The sequence below is a fragment of the Enhydra lutris genome, unplaced genomic scaffold (assembly GCF_002288905.1).
Source record: "Enhydra lutris kenyoni isolate GAN:26980312 unplaced genomic scaffold, ASM228890v2 scaffoldscaffold12, whole genome shotgun sequence".
In the NCBI taxonomy this organism is placed as follows: domain Eukaryota; kingdom Metazoa; phylum Chordata; class Mammalia; order Carnivora; family Mustelidae; genus Enhydra; species Enhydra lutris.
The window spans coordinates 51,845,755-51,859,842 of NW_019154096.1; the positions used below are offsets into that span (position 1 = coordinate 51,845,755).

The 14,088-nt window shown below is 48.5% G+C and overlaps 1 protein-coding gene across 1 annotated transcript in view; it reads left to right on the forward strand.

Moving 5' to 3' along the window:
• Positions 1–11,196, forward strand: part of LOC111145237 (cyclin and CBS domain divalent metal cation transport mediator 1) — a 57,398-nt gene extending 46,202 nt beyond the window's left edge. Inside the window, 4 exon segments of the mRNA XM_022500009.1 lie at positions 8,002–8,185; positions 8,329–8,478; positions 10,029–10,130; positions 11,117–11,196. Coding sequence (XP_022355717.1) covers positions 8,002–8,185; positions 8,329–8,478; positions 10,029–10,130; positions 11,117–11,196 — 516 coding nt within the window.
• The last annotated feature ends 2,892 nt before the right edge of the window (positions 11,197–14,088 follow it).

The following is a 14,088-nucleotide window of genomic DNA, read 5'->3' on the forward strand; positions in this document are numbered from 1 at the left end:
AACTGTAAGGATGGAAAGTTACCAGAGGCAGGGGCTGAGCCTGGAGGGTGGGGCGGGATAACTGTTTGTGGGGTACGCTGTGCATGTGGTCTATGGCTCCTTTGTCTGATTGATCCACTTAGTGTTACCACCGCCCTGTGAGGTAGGTCCTACTGTCATTCCCATTTTAAAGATGAAGACATTGGAGCTTGAGGAGTCTGAGGCCCCAGGGCTGGTGAGTGGCAGAGCCAAGCTTCAGAGTTGGGTATCTGTCTCCAGAGTCCAAGCCCTCAAATCCCTAGGTTTTAGGGAGAGTTGTGGGAAATCAGAGCTGAAGGAGCCCCAAGGAGAAGTGACTTTGGGAACTAACCCAGCAATACCCATGGGTCTATATGACTGGAGACACTTAACAAATCCTGTATGACAAGGAAGGTAAAGAAAACTGAAGCCTGTTTTGCAGGCCTTCCTCAGCAGTGGAGGTAGGAAAAAATGGGAGCGGAGAAGCTTTACTATGTCAGCTCTCATTGGTTTGTAGTCCTTGTCACATGGTTTGTGGGGAAAGAACTTGAAAGTTACAGTGTGAGTAAGTGCTCAACAGTACTGACCGCAGGCCTGCCCTGTGCTTGTCTCAGCATTGACAGGAGACTGTGGTGAACAAGACCGTAAGCTCTTGCCTTTCTAGAGCTTCCATGCTAGGAGGGGGCCAGAGAGGATAAACAAGTAACCACAGCATAAAGAACTGTGCGAGAGGGGTGGTCTCACAGCCCAAGCCCCTGTGAGGGGCTGCGGGAAGATTTTGCAAGGGTTTTTCATGTCCAACAGACTGAGGTTCCAGAACAATTATCAAGTCCAGGAATAATTTGACTTCCAGATTAGTTACCAAGTTAGATAGAAAGGTATATCTCATGTTTATCCGGGAGAGCTATTGAAGCCGTGATTAATCATAGTTAATGAATTATGAATGGAGGCACCAAAGCATCCTTAGGAATTTTTAAAAATTGTGTTTTGTAAATATCATTATTAGACTATTTGGCAGCTGTCTTATGGTCTTGACTGTGTAACTGTGACCAAGATGCCCCATCACCATCTGGTGGCAGAATCCCTAAATTGCAGGATGGTGTTTTGGGGGATGAACGTCATAAAATGATAGGAGAGACAGCATCCTGGTTGAAGGTGAACTTCTGAACACGTTGGCTGCAAAGTCAACGTGTCCAGAAGGGCACACTTGCTTCTGGTTATTCCCAAGATAAACAGATCTCCATTTCCTTTGTAATTTAGTGGCTGCATGAGTTCTTAACTGGCCACGTGTAAGAGAAGACTATTTGAACTCAAGCTATTGCTCAGAAATGCTTGTAGCTACAGTGATAAAGAGAGAATAAAAACATGTTGCCTTTTGAGCAGTGGTTTGATTTCCTCAGTGAACGAGTCGGTACGTATTTATTAGCATTATTAATGGTTCTAGAAACTACGGGCTACTCTAAGGAAATATAAACCTATCCTCTGCTTTATGAGGAGATTAAAATCTAGCTAGGGAGAAGAAATGTAGGTTAAGCTGTAGTGACCCAAGTGATTATGAATTCGTATGGCACATACTTTCAAGCACCATGTTGCTGGAGAACGTACCAGGCGTTTAAGAGTGAGGAAGGAATAGGAGGAGGGACACTGATAAACAGGCATGTGGAAGGCAAGTAGGCAGGTGCATTCAAGGGACAGTGAAGAAGCAGCTGAGCTGGTCCCGTGGTTGTGTGCAGGCCATGGGAGCACCACTGGCCACGCAAATCCATGTTCTCAAAACTGGGCAGAAAGGTTCAGGTTGATCTGCTGGACCTTTGCTGTCCCGCCTGGGAGCCAGCGGCCACAGGCGGCTGCCGAGCACACAAAACGTGGCTTGTCCAAACCGATGAGCCATAGGTATCAAATACTGCTGGATTCCAAGGACTTTACACACAAAAAATAATGTGTGGTTCCCCATTCATAATTTTATGTTGATTCCATGTTGAAGTGAATTTTTTTTAATATGTTGGGTTAAATGCAACATTATTAACATTAATTTCACCTATTAGTTTTTTTTTTAAGATTTTATTTATTTATTTGACAGGCAGAGATCACAAGCAGGCAGAGAGAGAGGAGGAAGCAGGCTCCCTGCTGAGCAGAGAGCCCGATGCGGGGCTCGATCCCAGGACCCCGGGATCATGACCTGAGCTGAAGGCAGAGGCTTTAACCCACTGAGCCACCCAGGCACCCCTCACCTATTAGTTTTTATTACTTTTAATGTGACTACAAGAAAATTTTCGACTACCCATATGACTCCCGTTCTATTTCTGCTGGACGTACTGTGCCAGAGAGGAAGACGTTCTCAGACGGTTGAACAGGAGAACCAAAGTGACAAAAAGTCATGCTTGAAGCAAAATTAAAACTTAAAAAAAAGAAGAAGAAGAAGAAGAACTGAAGGGGTTGGGCGGGAGAACGCTTGAATCTAGAAATGCAGCTGGGGAAAGGTTGTTTCCTGAATGCATTTTCTAGAGTGGTGCCTTGTCAACAATTTCTTTGAAGGTGACATGTTGACAGGGCAGTAGTTTATGATTTTATTTTTTTATTTTTAGTTTAAAAAGAGGAAGCATTGTGAAAACACAGCTGTGAGACAGAGAGAGAAGGTAACCCATGGATGGTGCCTTTCCTTTAACACAACCATCCACTGACAGTGTGGGTCCTCTCCCAACCTCTGCCCCTGCCCCTGAACTGGGCAACTGCCCACCCCCACCCTCACCCCCAGAGCCATGCTTCTGCCCACTGATATTGGGTCCTAGCTGGGGTCGTCTGAATCTTCCCTATAACACCATCAACTAGTGGTTATCTAATGTCTGTGTGAATACCTCCATGTCAGGGAACTCAGTACCTTGTAAGAAAGGGATGCAGAAACAATACTTTATGCCCAGCTCCTTGTCTTACTCCAGAACAATGCTTAAAGAGGGTTAGAGTTCCTGGATCCTCGATTCCAGCTTACCGGAGGATGACATCCCTTTTTCTAAAGAACGAAGAGAGAATGGTATGGCTCACTGCACATGCAGCCTGGACAGAACCTTTCCAAAAATAAACTAAATACAGCACTTTGCAACACTCCCAAGAGGCTTCTGGCTTGGGGACCACAGCAAATGCACCAGCTGATTGGAGCCCTGAATGCCCAAATCCATCTCAGTCAAACCAGAGCATACCCCCTTCCTTCTCCCTCCCTCTTGTCTTCCCTCACTCACTGTCTCTCCTCTCTCTATCTTCCTCTTTTCATTGTCCCCACTTGGAATCTCCTTCCTTCCCCTACTTTGTCTTTTGCTTTATTTTCTTAGTTAAGGATTTACTTTCCTAAGACCTCGTCCTGCTTTGGCAGCCCCTCCACTCACTCCTTCTCCAGGGGCGGAGGGACCATGGCCCTGGCCCCCACCTACCTCATGATGTGCCATCCACCATTTAGACATAATGAGATGGTAGGTTTGACCCCTTTCTTTGAAGTGTATGCCCATTATAAAGTTAACTTGTGAGAGATGTATGTGGACGTGTTGAAAACAGTCATTTCTAACAGCTGGATGACAGGTTCACTGATGTTATCTCATAATCTCTGGGCCTCTGTTCTGGGCTCAGAGAAGTTAATGATTTGGCCAAGGTTGCCCAGCTTGAAAGTGGTGAAACTGGGACGAAACTAGAAGAAAATCTAAACTAACTGGTTGACCCAAAAAGAGTAACATCAAGTCCTTTGTTGAGCTGAGCAGGGTTCATTTAGGAAAATTTTCTGTCCTTTAAGCCAGGAGAAGCTACAAGATCCCAAAGAAAGTTTCACCTAGGGGAAGGCTCTGCGCACGTTAGAGAATTGGGTTTGATAGCAACACTGGTTCAGGCCATGTGCCAGCTTCCTTTCAGTTGTCAGATTCCTGTAGACCCCAAGCCTACAAAGCAGTTACTGGAACACTTGCCCAAAAGGACAGCCTCGTGTTGCCAGGGTCAGCCACACAGTGTCCAGAGCCCAGGCTGAGATGGTTGTCCCTGGGGAGCAAGAACAAAGTCCTTTAAATCCCAGTATCTAGGTTGCAGGGGTACCATTATGAGACTCCAGGGTTGCCCCCTCTGGAATTCCCCCGTCTCACTTCCCCTTCCATCTCCCTGGCTCCAAAGAGTGACCAGCACTTTCCCAGGCACAGTGCACAGCCTAGGAGACAGTGCACTGGCTGGGATTCTGAAAGCTTGCTAACTGTCCAACTTTAGACAATCCCTCAACATTTCGGGACCTCATTTTCTGATCTGCACACTGAGGATCACAAGCGCTCTCACACACTATGACAGCAAAGGAGATAACACAAATCCCAGTGCTCTGTAGGCCATAATACACTCTATGGATGGAAGGTTCCATCCTCATATCCCAACCTCTCCCTGCAAAAGTAAGCTCTTATGGGTAACATAGCGCTAGGGTTTCCACCAACATCTGAACACCTAGTATCAGTCCTATTCTGTAGGATATTTATAGAACTCCCAGCAATGTATATGATTCCCCCCAAAAAATTAACCCAATGATGCTTTAAATAAGAAAATGAGACGGGGCGCCTGAATGGCTCAGTGGGTTAAAGCCTCTGCCTTCGGCTCAGGTCGTGGTCCCGGGGTCCTGGGATCGAGCCCCGCATGGGGCTCTCTGCTCGGCGGGGAGCCTGCTTCCTCCTCTCTCTCTGCCTGCCTCTCTGCCTACTTGTGATCTCTGTCAAACAAATAAATAAAATATTTTTTAAAAAAATAAAATGAGAAAAAATTGCAAAGCAATTTGATGAAAAAGCTATCAGGTGTGAATTTGTTACTCTCAGTAAATAATAAGTTTATCTGTGAGCTTCCTGGTCATAAAAGCAAAGAGGGCAAACCTAGTGGGATATTTGGATTCTCGTGTGATGTAAGGAAGTACGTCATTTATCTATAGAAAGGAGGGTTGTTTTGTGTTTTTTTTTTTTAATAGAAAGGAGCTTTTTCCTGGCAGTAATTTCTTGAAGGGTTTATACGACAGATTTCTATAGAACTATGGAAGGCATCAGAAAGTAATACATATTGGCTTCATCTGTAGTTTTGCCAGAGTTTCTGTTCTTCATATGGAGGTTTCTTATTTCAGGCCTCTGTGCAAGCTGGGGGTCCAGTAGGAAAGTTGAACATCAGTGAAGGCAATTATCAAGGGGAGCCAAGATAATAATTGATTACAGGGGGCATTTCCAAGAGTCCAGAGCTGTGATTCTCACCCATGGTGCACACTGGGATCACTGGGGAGCTTGAAGTGATCCTGATGTCTGTGTCCCACTCTCAAGAGATTTGGATATAATTGCTTAAGGGTGTTGCCTGAGTTTCAGGATATTTCAAAGCTTCCCAAGTGGTTCTAATGTGCTACCAAGGTTGAGAAGCACTGTCGCAGGAGGCATGAATAATTAGCATGTCACTTTGATCCTTTCTCTGCAGCACTGCAAGTCCCTGGACCATCAGCGTGGGCTGCATGACAGACCGTTGGTGGTGAAATCCCTAATACATGCCTGATGGTCTCTGTGATTGACTCAAGATAAGGTTTAAGACTGAGGGTAGGCTCAGAGTTGACATCTCCTGGGGAAATTTCAGAGTCTGACTTCTCCTCTCACTTCCCAACAGAGGGGGCTGCAAAAGTCGGCAATCCCACTGAATCTACTGAAGACTTTAGATGCTAAGTGGAGACCCCAGTTGTTACATGCCTTAATACACAGAACATATCCCTTTGACCTGAAAAATATCAATGCCCGTTAACGCTTTGCCACTTTATCCGTTTGACTCCTTTAAAGGGAGAAAAGCAAAAACCTGAGAAGGACTCTGTCTGATTTTAACCAGGTCTTAAGTCAGTGGTTCTCAGAGTGTGGTCTTTAAAGCAGCCGCATCAGCATCACCTGGGAACTTGTTCGAAATGCCCACCCTGGGCACCACCCCAGACCGCGTGCATTAGAAATGTGGGCAGTGGGGCCCAACAATCTTGCTTTAACAAGCCCTCCAGGTGATCTTGATGCTGAAATTTGAGAGTCACGTTTTTGTTTTGTTTTTTTTTAAGATTTTTATTTATTTATTTGAGAGACAGTGAGAGAGAGCATGAGCGAGGAGAAGGTCAGAGAGAGAAGCAGACTCCCTGTGGAGCTGGGAACCCGATGCGGGACTCGATCCCGAGAGAGAGTCACGGTTTTAAACCATCAAGAGAACTCTGTCTGTCCCCTCTAATGGACAACAGTATGGCTAGAAGCTTAGGATCTCTGCATGTGTGTGTCCCATAAGAATCACAAAAGACACACATTCTTAATAGGTGTTTTGCAGTTCTATTAGTTGTGCTTGGAATTTGCTTGATCTGCACGCAAGATATCCCGAAGTCTGTTAGAGAAGAAAAGATGGATAATGTCCAACAGAGTAGTGCGTCCCCAACTTGAGGGAAAATAGAACATTTCTCTTTATGAAGAGGAAACGCTCATTGCCTAAACGGTCGTGGAGGTATTTCAGTGAAGATGGTTATCAAACATTCGGGATGAGCACTAAATAATTTTAAAACATTCTGGAGGAATTGGAAGACCATAGGATCTAGAAAGTGTAGGAAGAACATCAGAAGATAATAAAGCAGGACAAATTAACTCATCTATTCAATAAAAATGACCAGAGCACCCACCCATGCAGCAAAGAAAGGAGGAAAGCCGGTGTGTGAGGAAGGCAGAAGTGGGATGAGCCCCAGGTGAGGAAGAGTCAACCCAGAGTGTGAGGAAAGAGCGGTCTAGGCTTGACTCTTGGCCTTGGGTTCGACCATCACCCACAGCCCCCAGGGAGGCCAGGCATGGGGCGCATTCCAGCCACTGGGGAAAGGGGGGCCTGGGAGAAGGTGCTGAGGAGTGAGCAGTTGGCGAGGGGCCGATGTCGGAAGAGCTCTTGCCAGATACCAATCCAGCTTCTAGCAACCTCTGTTCCAAGTGGAAATCTTAACCATTCCCTCTCCTGTTTCCAGCTGCACACCCTTCCTGTTCCCACATGTAATCCCAATCCTGCCCCTAAAGGAAAGAGGAGGACTATGAACAGTTTGTAGTTTTGCCAGTTGTCTAGCTAAACGCAGCGAAGACAGAAGGAAAGCACTGAAGGGGCTGTAGTACATGGGAAGTAAGTACCACTATGGGCCATTTTCACTTTTCACCCAGGGCCTTTCACTGAATAATGGTATCACGTTTCCATATTGGGTGGTGCAGAAAGCAGCCCATTTTTTTTTTTAAACCAGAAGCCAGGATATCAGGCAGACATACACCCAGAGAACAGGAATGAGCAATAAACCTTTCCATATTCCAGAAAAGACATTTGATCCATACTTTTCCTGCCTGGAATTCTGGAAGCTCCCTTCTGCTCTGGCTAAGCCTGACTGTCTAGATGCTTCTACTTGTAGGTGAGGCTCGATACATCAGGAAAATCACGAGTAAGATTCCTGCGATCTGAGGAGGCAACTGGGAGACCTCTGCTGTGCACTTTTCCCACACAGGAGCAGGAGCCCACATCCGGCCGTGGCCCAAGTCCAAATCAGAAATGCCCACATGCTCTGGGGCCTCAGCCTCCAGCTTCCTGACGGGAGGACCCACAGCGGCAGAACGTCCCTCCCATAGTCCCCAACTGATCCTCAGGATGGGGGCCCTTGGCAATTGTATGCATTTAAAACTTGTCTGTGGGCAGCTCCCGTGCTAATTGAGGGTACCCTCCATCCTCTCCCGAGTCTCAGGAGAAGAAGGTTTAGTTCTTCCAGGTGTACTGAGGAGACCAGAGCCAATAAAAAAGAGAGCGGGACACATTGTCCCTCAACTGCTAGGCTGGTATGGCTTGAGAGAGGACCCAGTTCATGGATCCTAGACCACAGAGGCCAAGGGTTCCAACGCACCCTTAGCAGAGCTGCTTCCGAGCTGGGAGAAGCTGACCACATCCAGAGAGGGCTCTGCCCCGTCCTCTTGAGCTTCCTCCCACTCTACTTCTTTCCTCCAGATCACACGGCAGCAGTACCAGAATGCACTCACTGCCTGCCACATGGACAGCTCACCCCAGTCCCCTGACATGGAGGCCTTCACTGACGGAGACTCCACCAAAGCCCCTACGACCCGGGGTACGCCCCAGACCCCCAAGGATGACCCTGCCATCACCCTCCTGAGCAACAGGAACAGCCTGCCGTGTAAGTCGTGTGGGTGGGCTGGCCCAGGCTGAGCGCAGCTCCCCCTTCCTCCCTCACCTCTGCCCAGAGCTGCCATCCAAGGCCAGCTGGAGTCTCGGGTCTTCTCCAGAGCAGACTGGTCACACACTTGCTGTCCTCCCCAGGCAGCCGCTCAGATGGGCTGAGAAGCCCCGGCGAGGTTGTGTACCTGAGGATGGAGGAGATGGCCTTCACCCAGGAGGAAATGACAGACCTCGAGGAGCAGAGCACACAGCAGCTCTCACTGTCTTCTGCAGCCATTCCTACGACAGCAGGTCAGGGAGGGAAATCAGGGTCCTCATTGTCGGGCACTGGGATGGCCCCGGGGAGAGCCGGGTGAGGGACACCAGCCCCCATGTGATATTTCCCACCTTCTCTCACAGGGATCGAGGGAAGGGAAACACACACACACACACACACACACACACACACACTGAGCTCAGGCCCCTCCCTCCATTCTCCCAGGAAGAACTGATCTTAATAGGTAAGTTTCTTCCTTATGTTAAGAGATATAAATCACGGTGGCCAGATCATCAAGTAGCTTTGGGCATAAATGAGATAGCAAATACAGAGGGCATCTCACAGTGCTTGGTACCAGGCTCTGGGCATAGTAGGAAGTTCTTATTAGACCTGCCTTACACACGAGGAGATTGAAGTCAGCTGTTCCTCCTACTGACAGGGCTCTTCCCTTGCTTTGGGCCGGAGGTCATCTGTAGGACTTGTCCTGAGCGCCGAGATCCTATCTCCTCCCTCTGAGACTTTGAACACTTCCATCTTGGCGGTGGTGTTGCTCCGAGCTCCCAGCGACCCACCAGTCCTGAGATCCTCTTGTACCTGCCTTGCCGAGATCTACTTCTCCAAACCTGCCCCCCGCCTGTGCTCCCCCCAACCCGTCCCCGTAGGGCAGCAGTTACCCCACCAGGCCTCCGAGACCTGCTCCAGTCCATAGTCTGAGACCCCTCAAGTCCAGGGCAATGATCCGACAAGTGCTCTCCATTTTTGTGGTCAGTAAGCCAATATATTTGAACTTGTGGCTAATTCAGAGTATCTGGGACATACAGAGTCACCGTTCCGAGACCTGAATACAGAACGGATATTCTTTTTCTTCCTTGCACACTGAATTTAGTAGCTAAAGCATGTAGCAAGAAATTGTATCAAAGGCAAAAGAATGGAGAAGATAGTCTTTGGAGTTCGTCTAGTCCATCACCTTGTGTGATATAGGGACCTCATGTGAGGACTGTGAGGCCCAGAGAAGGGACTGGTCTGGTCTATAACACTGCATTGAAGCAAGCACCCCCAGAAGTGTTCACCACCCCACTCTGCCTCCCAGGTCAGGTCCTTACCTCATGGGAATTAAGGGCCTGGGCCTCTTCCTAGCTTTGAGATTCTGTGCCTCTGAACCCCCACTGGGTTCAGTGGGAGGTGTTAGAGACGTGTGCTTAATTATTATTGAGTCCCATGATCTCCCAGGTCTGAGCAAGTATTAGAAGGTGATACCCCACCTCCAGAGTCCTCAAATATGCTTTGGGTCTGGCAAAGATACTGAACAGAGACCATCTTGTCCTCGTCTCCCCTCTCCTGCCAAAGAACGTTTGGATAGTTGGATTCTCGCTCCTGGAATCTTTGTTCCTTTTGTGGCCCTAAAGTGCCCCTTGCTGACTAACAAAAGCCCACGGCTCCCTGGGCACCCCTCCCTGTCACGGCCACCACGGCCTTGCCTCTGGTTTTGAACTGCTACCTGTTGAGAAGCATCAGCCAGAGTCACCCTTCCTAGCTCCCTGGGTGTTGGGAAGACCTGAGTTCTTTCTTCTCTCCTTTCTCTCAGCGTCAGACAGTGAATGCTGTAATATCAACCTGGACACAGAGACAAGCCCCTGCAGTAGCGACTTTGAGGAAACCGTGGGCAAGAAGCTGCTGAGAACCTTGAGTGAGTAGCTCTTTGCCCAGATGAAGGACTCCCACCACCTGGTCACTAGAAAAAGCATGTTAGGACATCACTCCTGGAGGAGGAACCGTTGACTCCTTGCAGGAACCTGATGAGTACACCCATGAAAATCCGTTAACTGGGCTTGGACCAGTACTGTGCCCTTGAGAGTTTGGGGATGTGTCCCATTTAGCTGGTGGTCATCTAGGACTGGGGTCTGCAAGCCATGGTCATGGCCAAATCCTGACCTCCCTCTCCTGCCTGTGAAGCAGAGAGTCCTATAAATCAAGACTTATTGGATGCTAGACCCATTTGTTATCTATGGTCATAACGGCGGCATTGAGCAGTTGCAGCAGGGGCTAGATGGCCTGCAGAACCTCTAAGATTTACTGTCTGATCCTTTAAAGAAAGAATTTGTGTCCAGGAGACTTAGTAGCAAGGAGAGCAATATCCTTCATGGAAGGAAGTTGATAGCAGATAGAACAAGGTGAAAAATACTCCTTCCTAAAAACAGCAGAGCTGGGGACGGACTTCTCCTCCATCCTTGAGGACAATTATGGGATTATCCCACCTGCCCCTTTGCAGGAGGAGGGTTGTTTCCAAGCTACAGAATGTAGATGCGTGGGCATGGCTCCCAGCTACACCCACCAAAACCCTGGCTCCTGGAACATCATAGGCTGGAAGACGAATCCTCTCTCAGGTGTCTGTGAGCTGGGCCAGGGCCTTCAGCAGATGGAGAGATGATCCTGAAGCATTACGTGGGCTTCACTCAAACCTCCGGGGGAGAATCTCCATTCCACTGATACTAGCCTGGCTTTTTGGAGGTGTTATCTCAGGTAGAAAGCGTTGCCTTAATTCTTCCAGATGTACCTATGCTGATACCTGCACCGGGATTCCATGCAGATTACTTCCTGCCAAACTGTCAAGGGCTTTGTCTGCATTTCTGCCTCTTCCCGGCCAGAAGGTGACCCTTACAAATTGTTTTCCAGGTGGTCGAGAACGGAAGAGGTCACCCGATGGAGAGAGAGCCTCTGAGGAAAACTCCAATTTAATGCCCCTGATCACATGACGGGGCCGAGTGTTTGCTGGGAATGTGAGATTCAGCGTTGAGGGAGAACCCACCCTCCCATCTTCTGCGTCTCCCGAGGCCTCCCACAGGTGACAGAGCATTCTGCTTTCCTTACCACCTCCTCACCCCTCGCTGTCAGCTTGGCAGATTCCCCCTTGTTGCCTCCAGTTTGACTCAGAGCCTTGCTGTGGCCATGACGGATGGAGATGCCTCTGGTGGAACATGCTAGAAATGGTCTTTTCCACAGTACAGTCTGGGACTGGAGGAGAAATGACCCCAAGCTGACAATGCCACTCTGGGACCCCTGACTCCTTTTTTGTTCTTTGGGATCCCTGATGCCATATTTCATGCTTTGCTCAGCTCAGAAGGTGCCGCCGGCGGACAGGCACGGAGACAGTGGAGAAGCAGGTGTGAAGGTCAGTGCAGGAGATGCCCCGAGATTTCCTCCAGGACTTTAATGCAGTGGGACCCGGCTATGTTGGCATGGGATGGTACAGAACAGGAAACTGTCGGTGACCAGTTTCCTGTTAGATAAGGGTTCTAGCAGCCAGGGAAGTGTGTCTCGGCTGGAATGGAAAGACCGTGAGATGGAACCTCAAGTCACTGTTTTTTCCCAGGGACGTATCTTTTTGGCTCCCAATTAGCAGTTCTCCATCCAGTCGTAAACCTGCTCTGGAAGAGGAGGAGCAGAGAACAGAGACCGGACTGGGAGCCAGAGATGGAACTTCAGGTTTTAAGTTGAAATCAAAGCAAACAAACAGAAACTTACGTAGAAAATTTCTAAGCTGTTGAAGCAAGTTTAGCCATGACAAACCAAAGAGTGCCCAGGTCAGCCAAGGATGCCAGCTCTCATGGGACTTCAGTGTGCATTACATGGGAACACTGAAGAATTGCTCTTCTTTTTCATCCGCTCCCTCCACTCCACCCCACCCCTTACTCCTCCACCCCAGCAGGTCAGCTAAGGGTACTTTATTCCAAGAATTTACTAGATCTTTTTTTCACCTGGATGTCAGAGCAGATGCAATTCCAAGTATGGCCACCAGATGGCAGAATGACGCCATACCTACTTCAATACTAAAATTCAGCTCACTAACCACACCGCCAACAAACCTTCAGGAGTATGTGGGAGTAAGTGAAGGTTGTCTTTGGGACACCTGTCTCCCTTTCTATCTCCCATCTCTTGAGTTCCCTCTATCAGGGATCCAGTGATCCCATTCTGCCTGCTCAATCTCCAAACCATTCTCAAATCTTTCCCTGGGATATACCATCCAGGCTTACCTCGCCTTCCCCCAAAACCTTTAATGTCATACCCCCCACACCCATTCAATCAGTAATCACAAGGAGAGAGGGGGAGACTGATAATTCCTCTGGGTTATTTGCATCTCAAAAGAAAATGCTAACCCAAAGGAACCTTTAACTCAGGGGTTCTTAATTTGGGGGTCAATCACCCCAGGTGGGTCCATTATTGGACTTCAGAGGGTCTGTGAAACCCCTAATACTGTCAGAGTTTAGTGTATGTGTTCTTACCTGTTTTGTCCAGAGGGCTAAAGCTTTCAGGAGATTCTCAAAGGTCTGAGACCCACAAAGGGTTAAAAACCACTATTTTAACTACTGAAACTTTCACCCCAAAGTTTCTGCAATGCAGAGTGAAGTGAATAAGGGCCAGTCCGAGACAGACTTTGAGAGACATGCCGTCTTCTCCAGTGTTTATCGAACCAATGGGGAAAGTTAGCACCTGCCAAGAAGTGAAGGTCTTTGGAAAGCCTTGGCACACCCCAGGGTACCGTCACCATACCCCCACGTAATTTTGTCCCCTCTTCCCCACCAACCAGAGCAGGTGCTGCAGATGGGAGGGCCACAGCACGTGGAAGGACTTTCCAGCTGGAGATGCCCTTTCCTGCAATGGATGATTGACTTCTCCGCCCCGTGCCCGACTCTCCCTGAGGCTCAGCAGTGCATGACCTCCTAGAGAACCCCATAGCTGCCACCCATCCCCAACACCTGCTCCTACCTAATAGGAATAGGCCAAGTGTCAGCCCCTCCATGCTGGGCACCTGAGACCCAAACCGGCCAACAGTTGAGTTTCCAGCAAGAACTATCATCATGCAGTCTTCTGGCCCGGCTGGCCACTGGCCGGACAGTGCCTGCCTGGCTAATCATTACCCCTCAGGCCACGGGGCTCAGGCCACTGCTGCTGCGTTACATCCATACCTTTGCAAAACCCCAAAGGAGCCTGTCACCACTCCCCTCCCCATTCCCTGCTCCATTCCCCGAGATTTTCTTCAGGTTAAAAAAAAAGAGGATTTTAAAATAAAGCATTTATGAAGGCTTAATAAATTGTAAATAGTTTTTTAAATAAAATGAAAATGCTTTTCCTGGAATGTTTTTCTCGCCTTGAAGAGCTCAGTTTTGATGTGGTTTCACATTGAAGATGAAGGTCGGGTGGAGCACAGGGAATTATCTCAGCTGAGGCCCACCTGCTGAAGAGGTGAGGTTCTCAAAGCTAGGTGTAAGGCTTTGGTTAAAGTTACAGTAAAGCCCTTACGTTCTACTCTGGGCCCCAGATGGGTAAGGTTTTACTGCAGCAAATGCCAGCATTAAAAAAGAAAAACTCAAATGAGCAGCCAGAGTGTGAATGAGGACAAAAAGTAACGAGAAGGGCTGGCATTTGTTGAATCCACGTGATGGGAAAGGAACTGGACTGGGTACCTTCCAAGTTCAAGGTCTCAGGGGCCAGCCCCTGAAGCAATGTGCTGGGTGCACTGCCCGCTTCCCCAGACCCTTTGGAGAGGAATCAAAGTGCCACAACTCCTTTGGTTTCCAGCCAAAGGCTGGAAAAGTCACAGGGGAGTGGGTGAGGCATGTGGGTCAATGTTAAGCCAACCAATACCA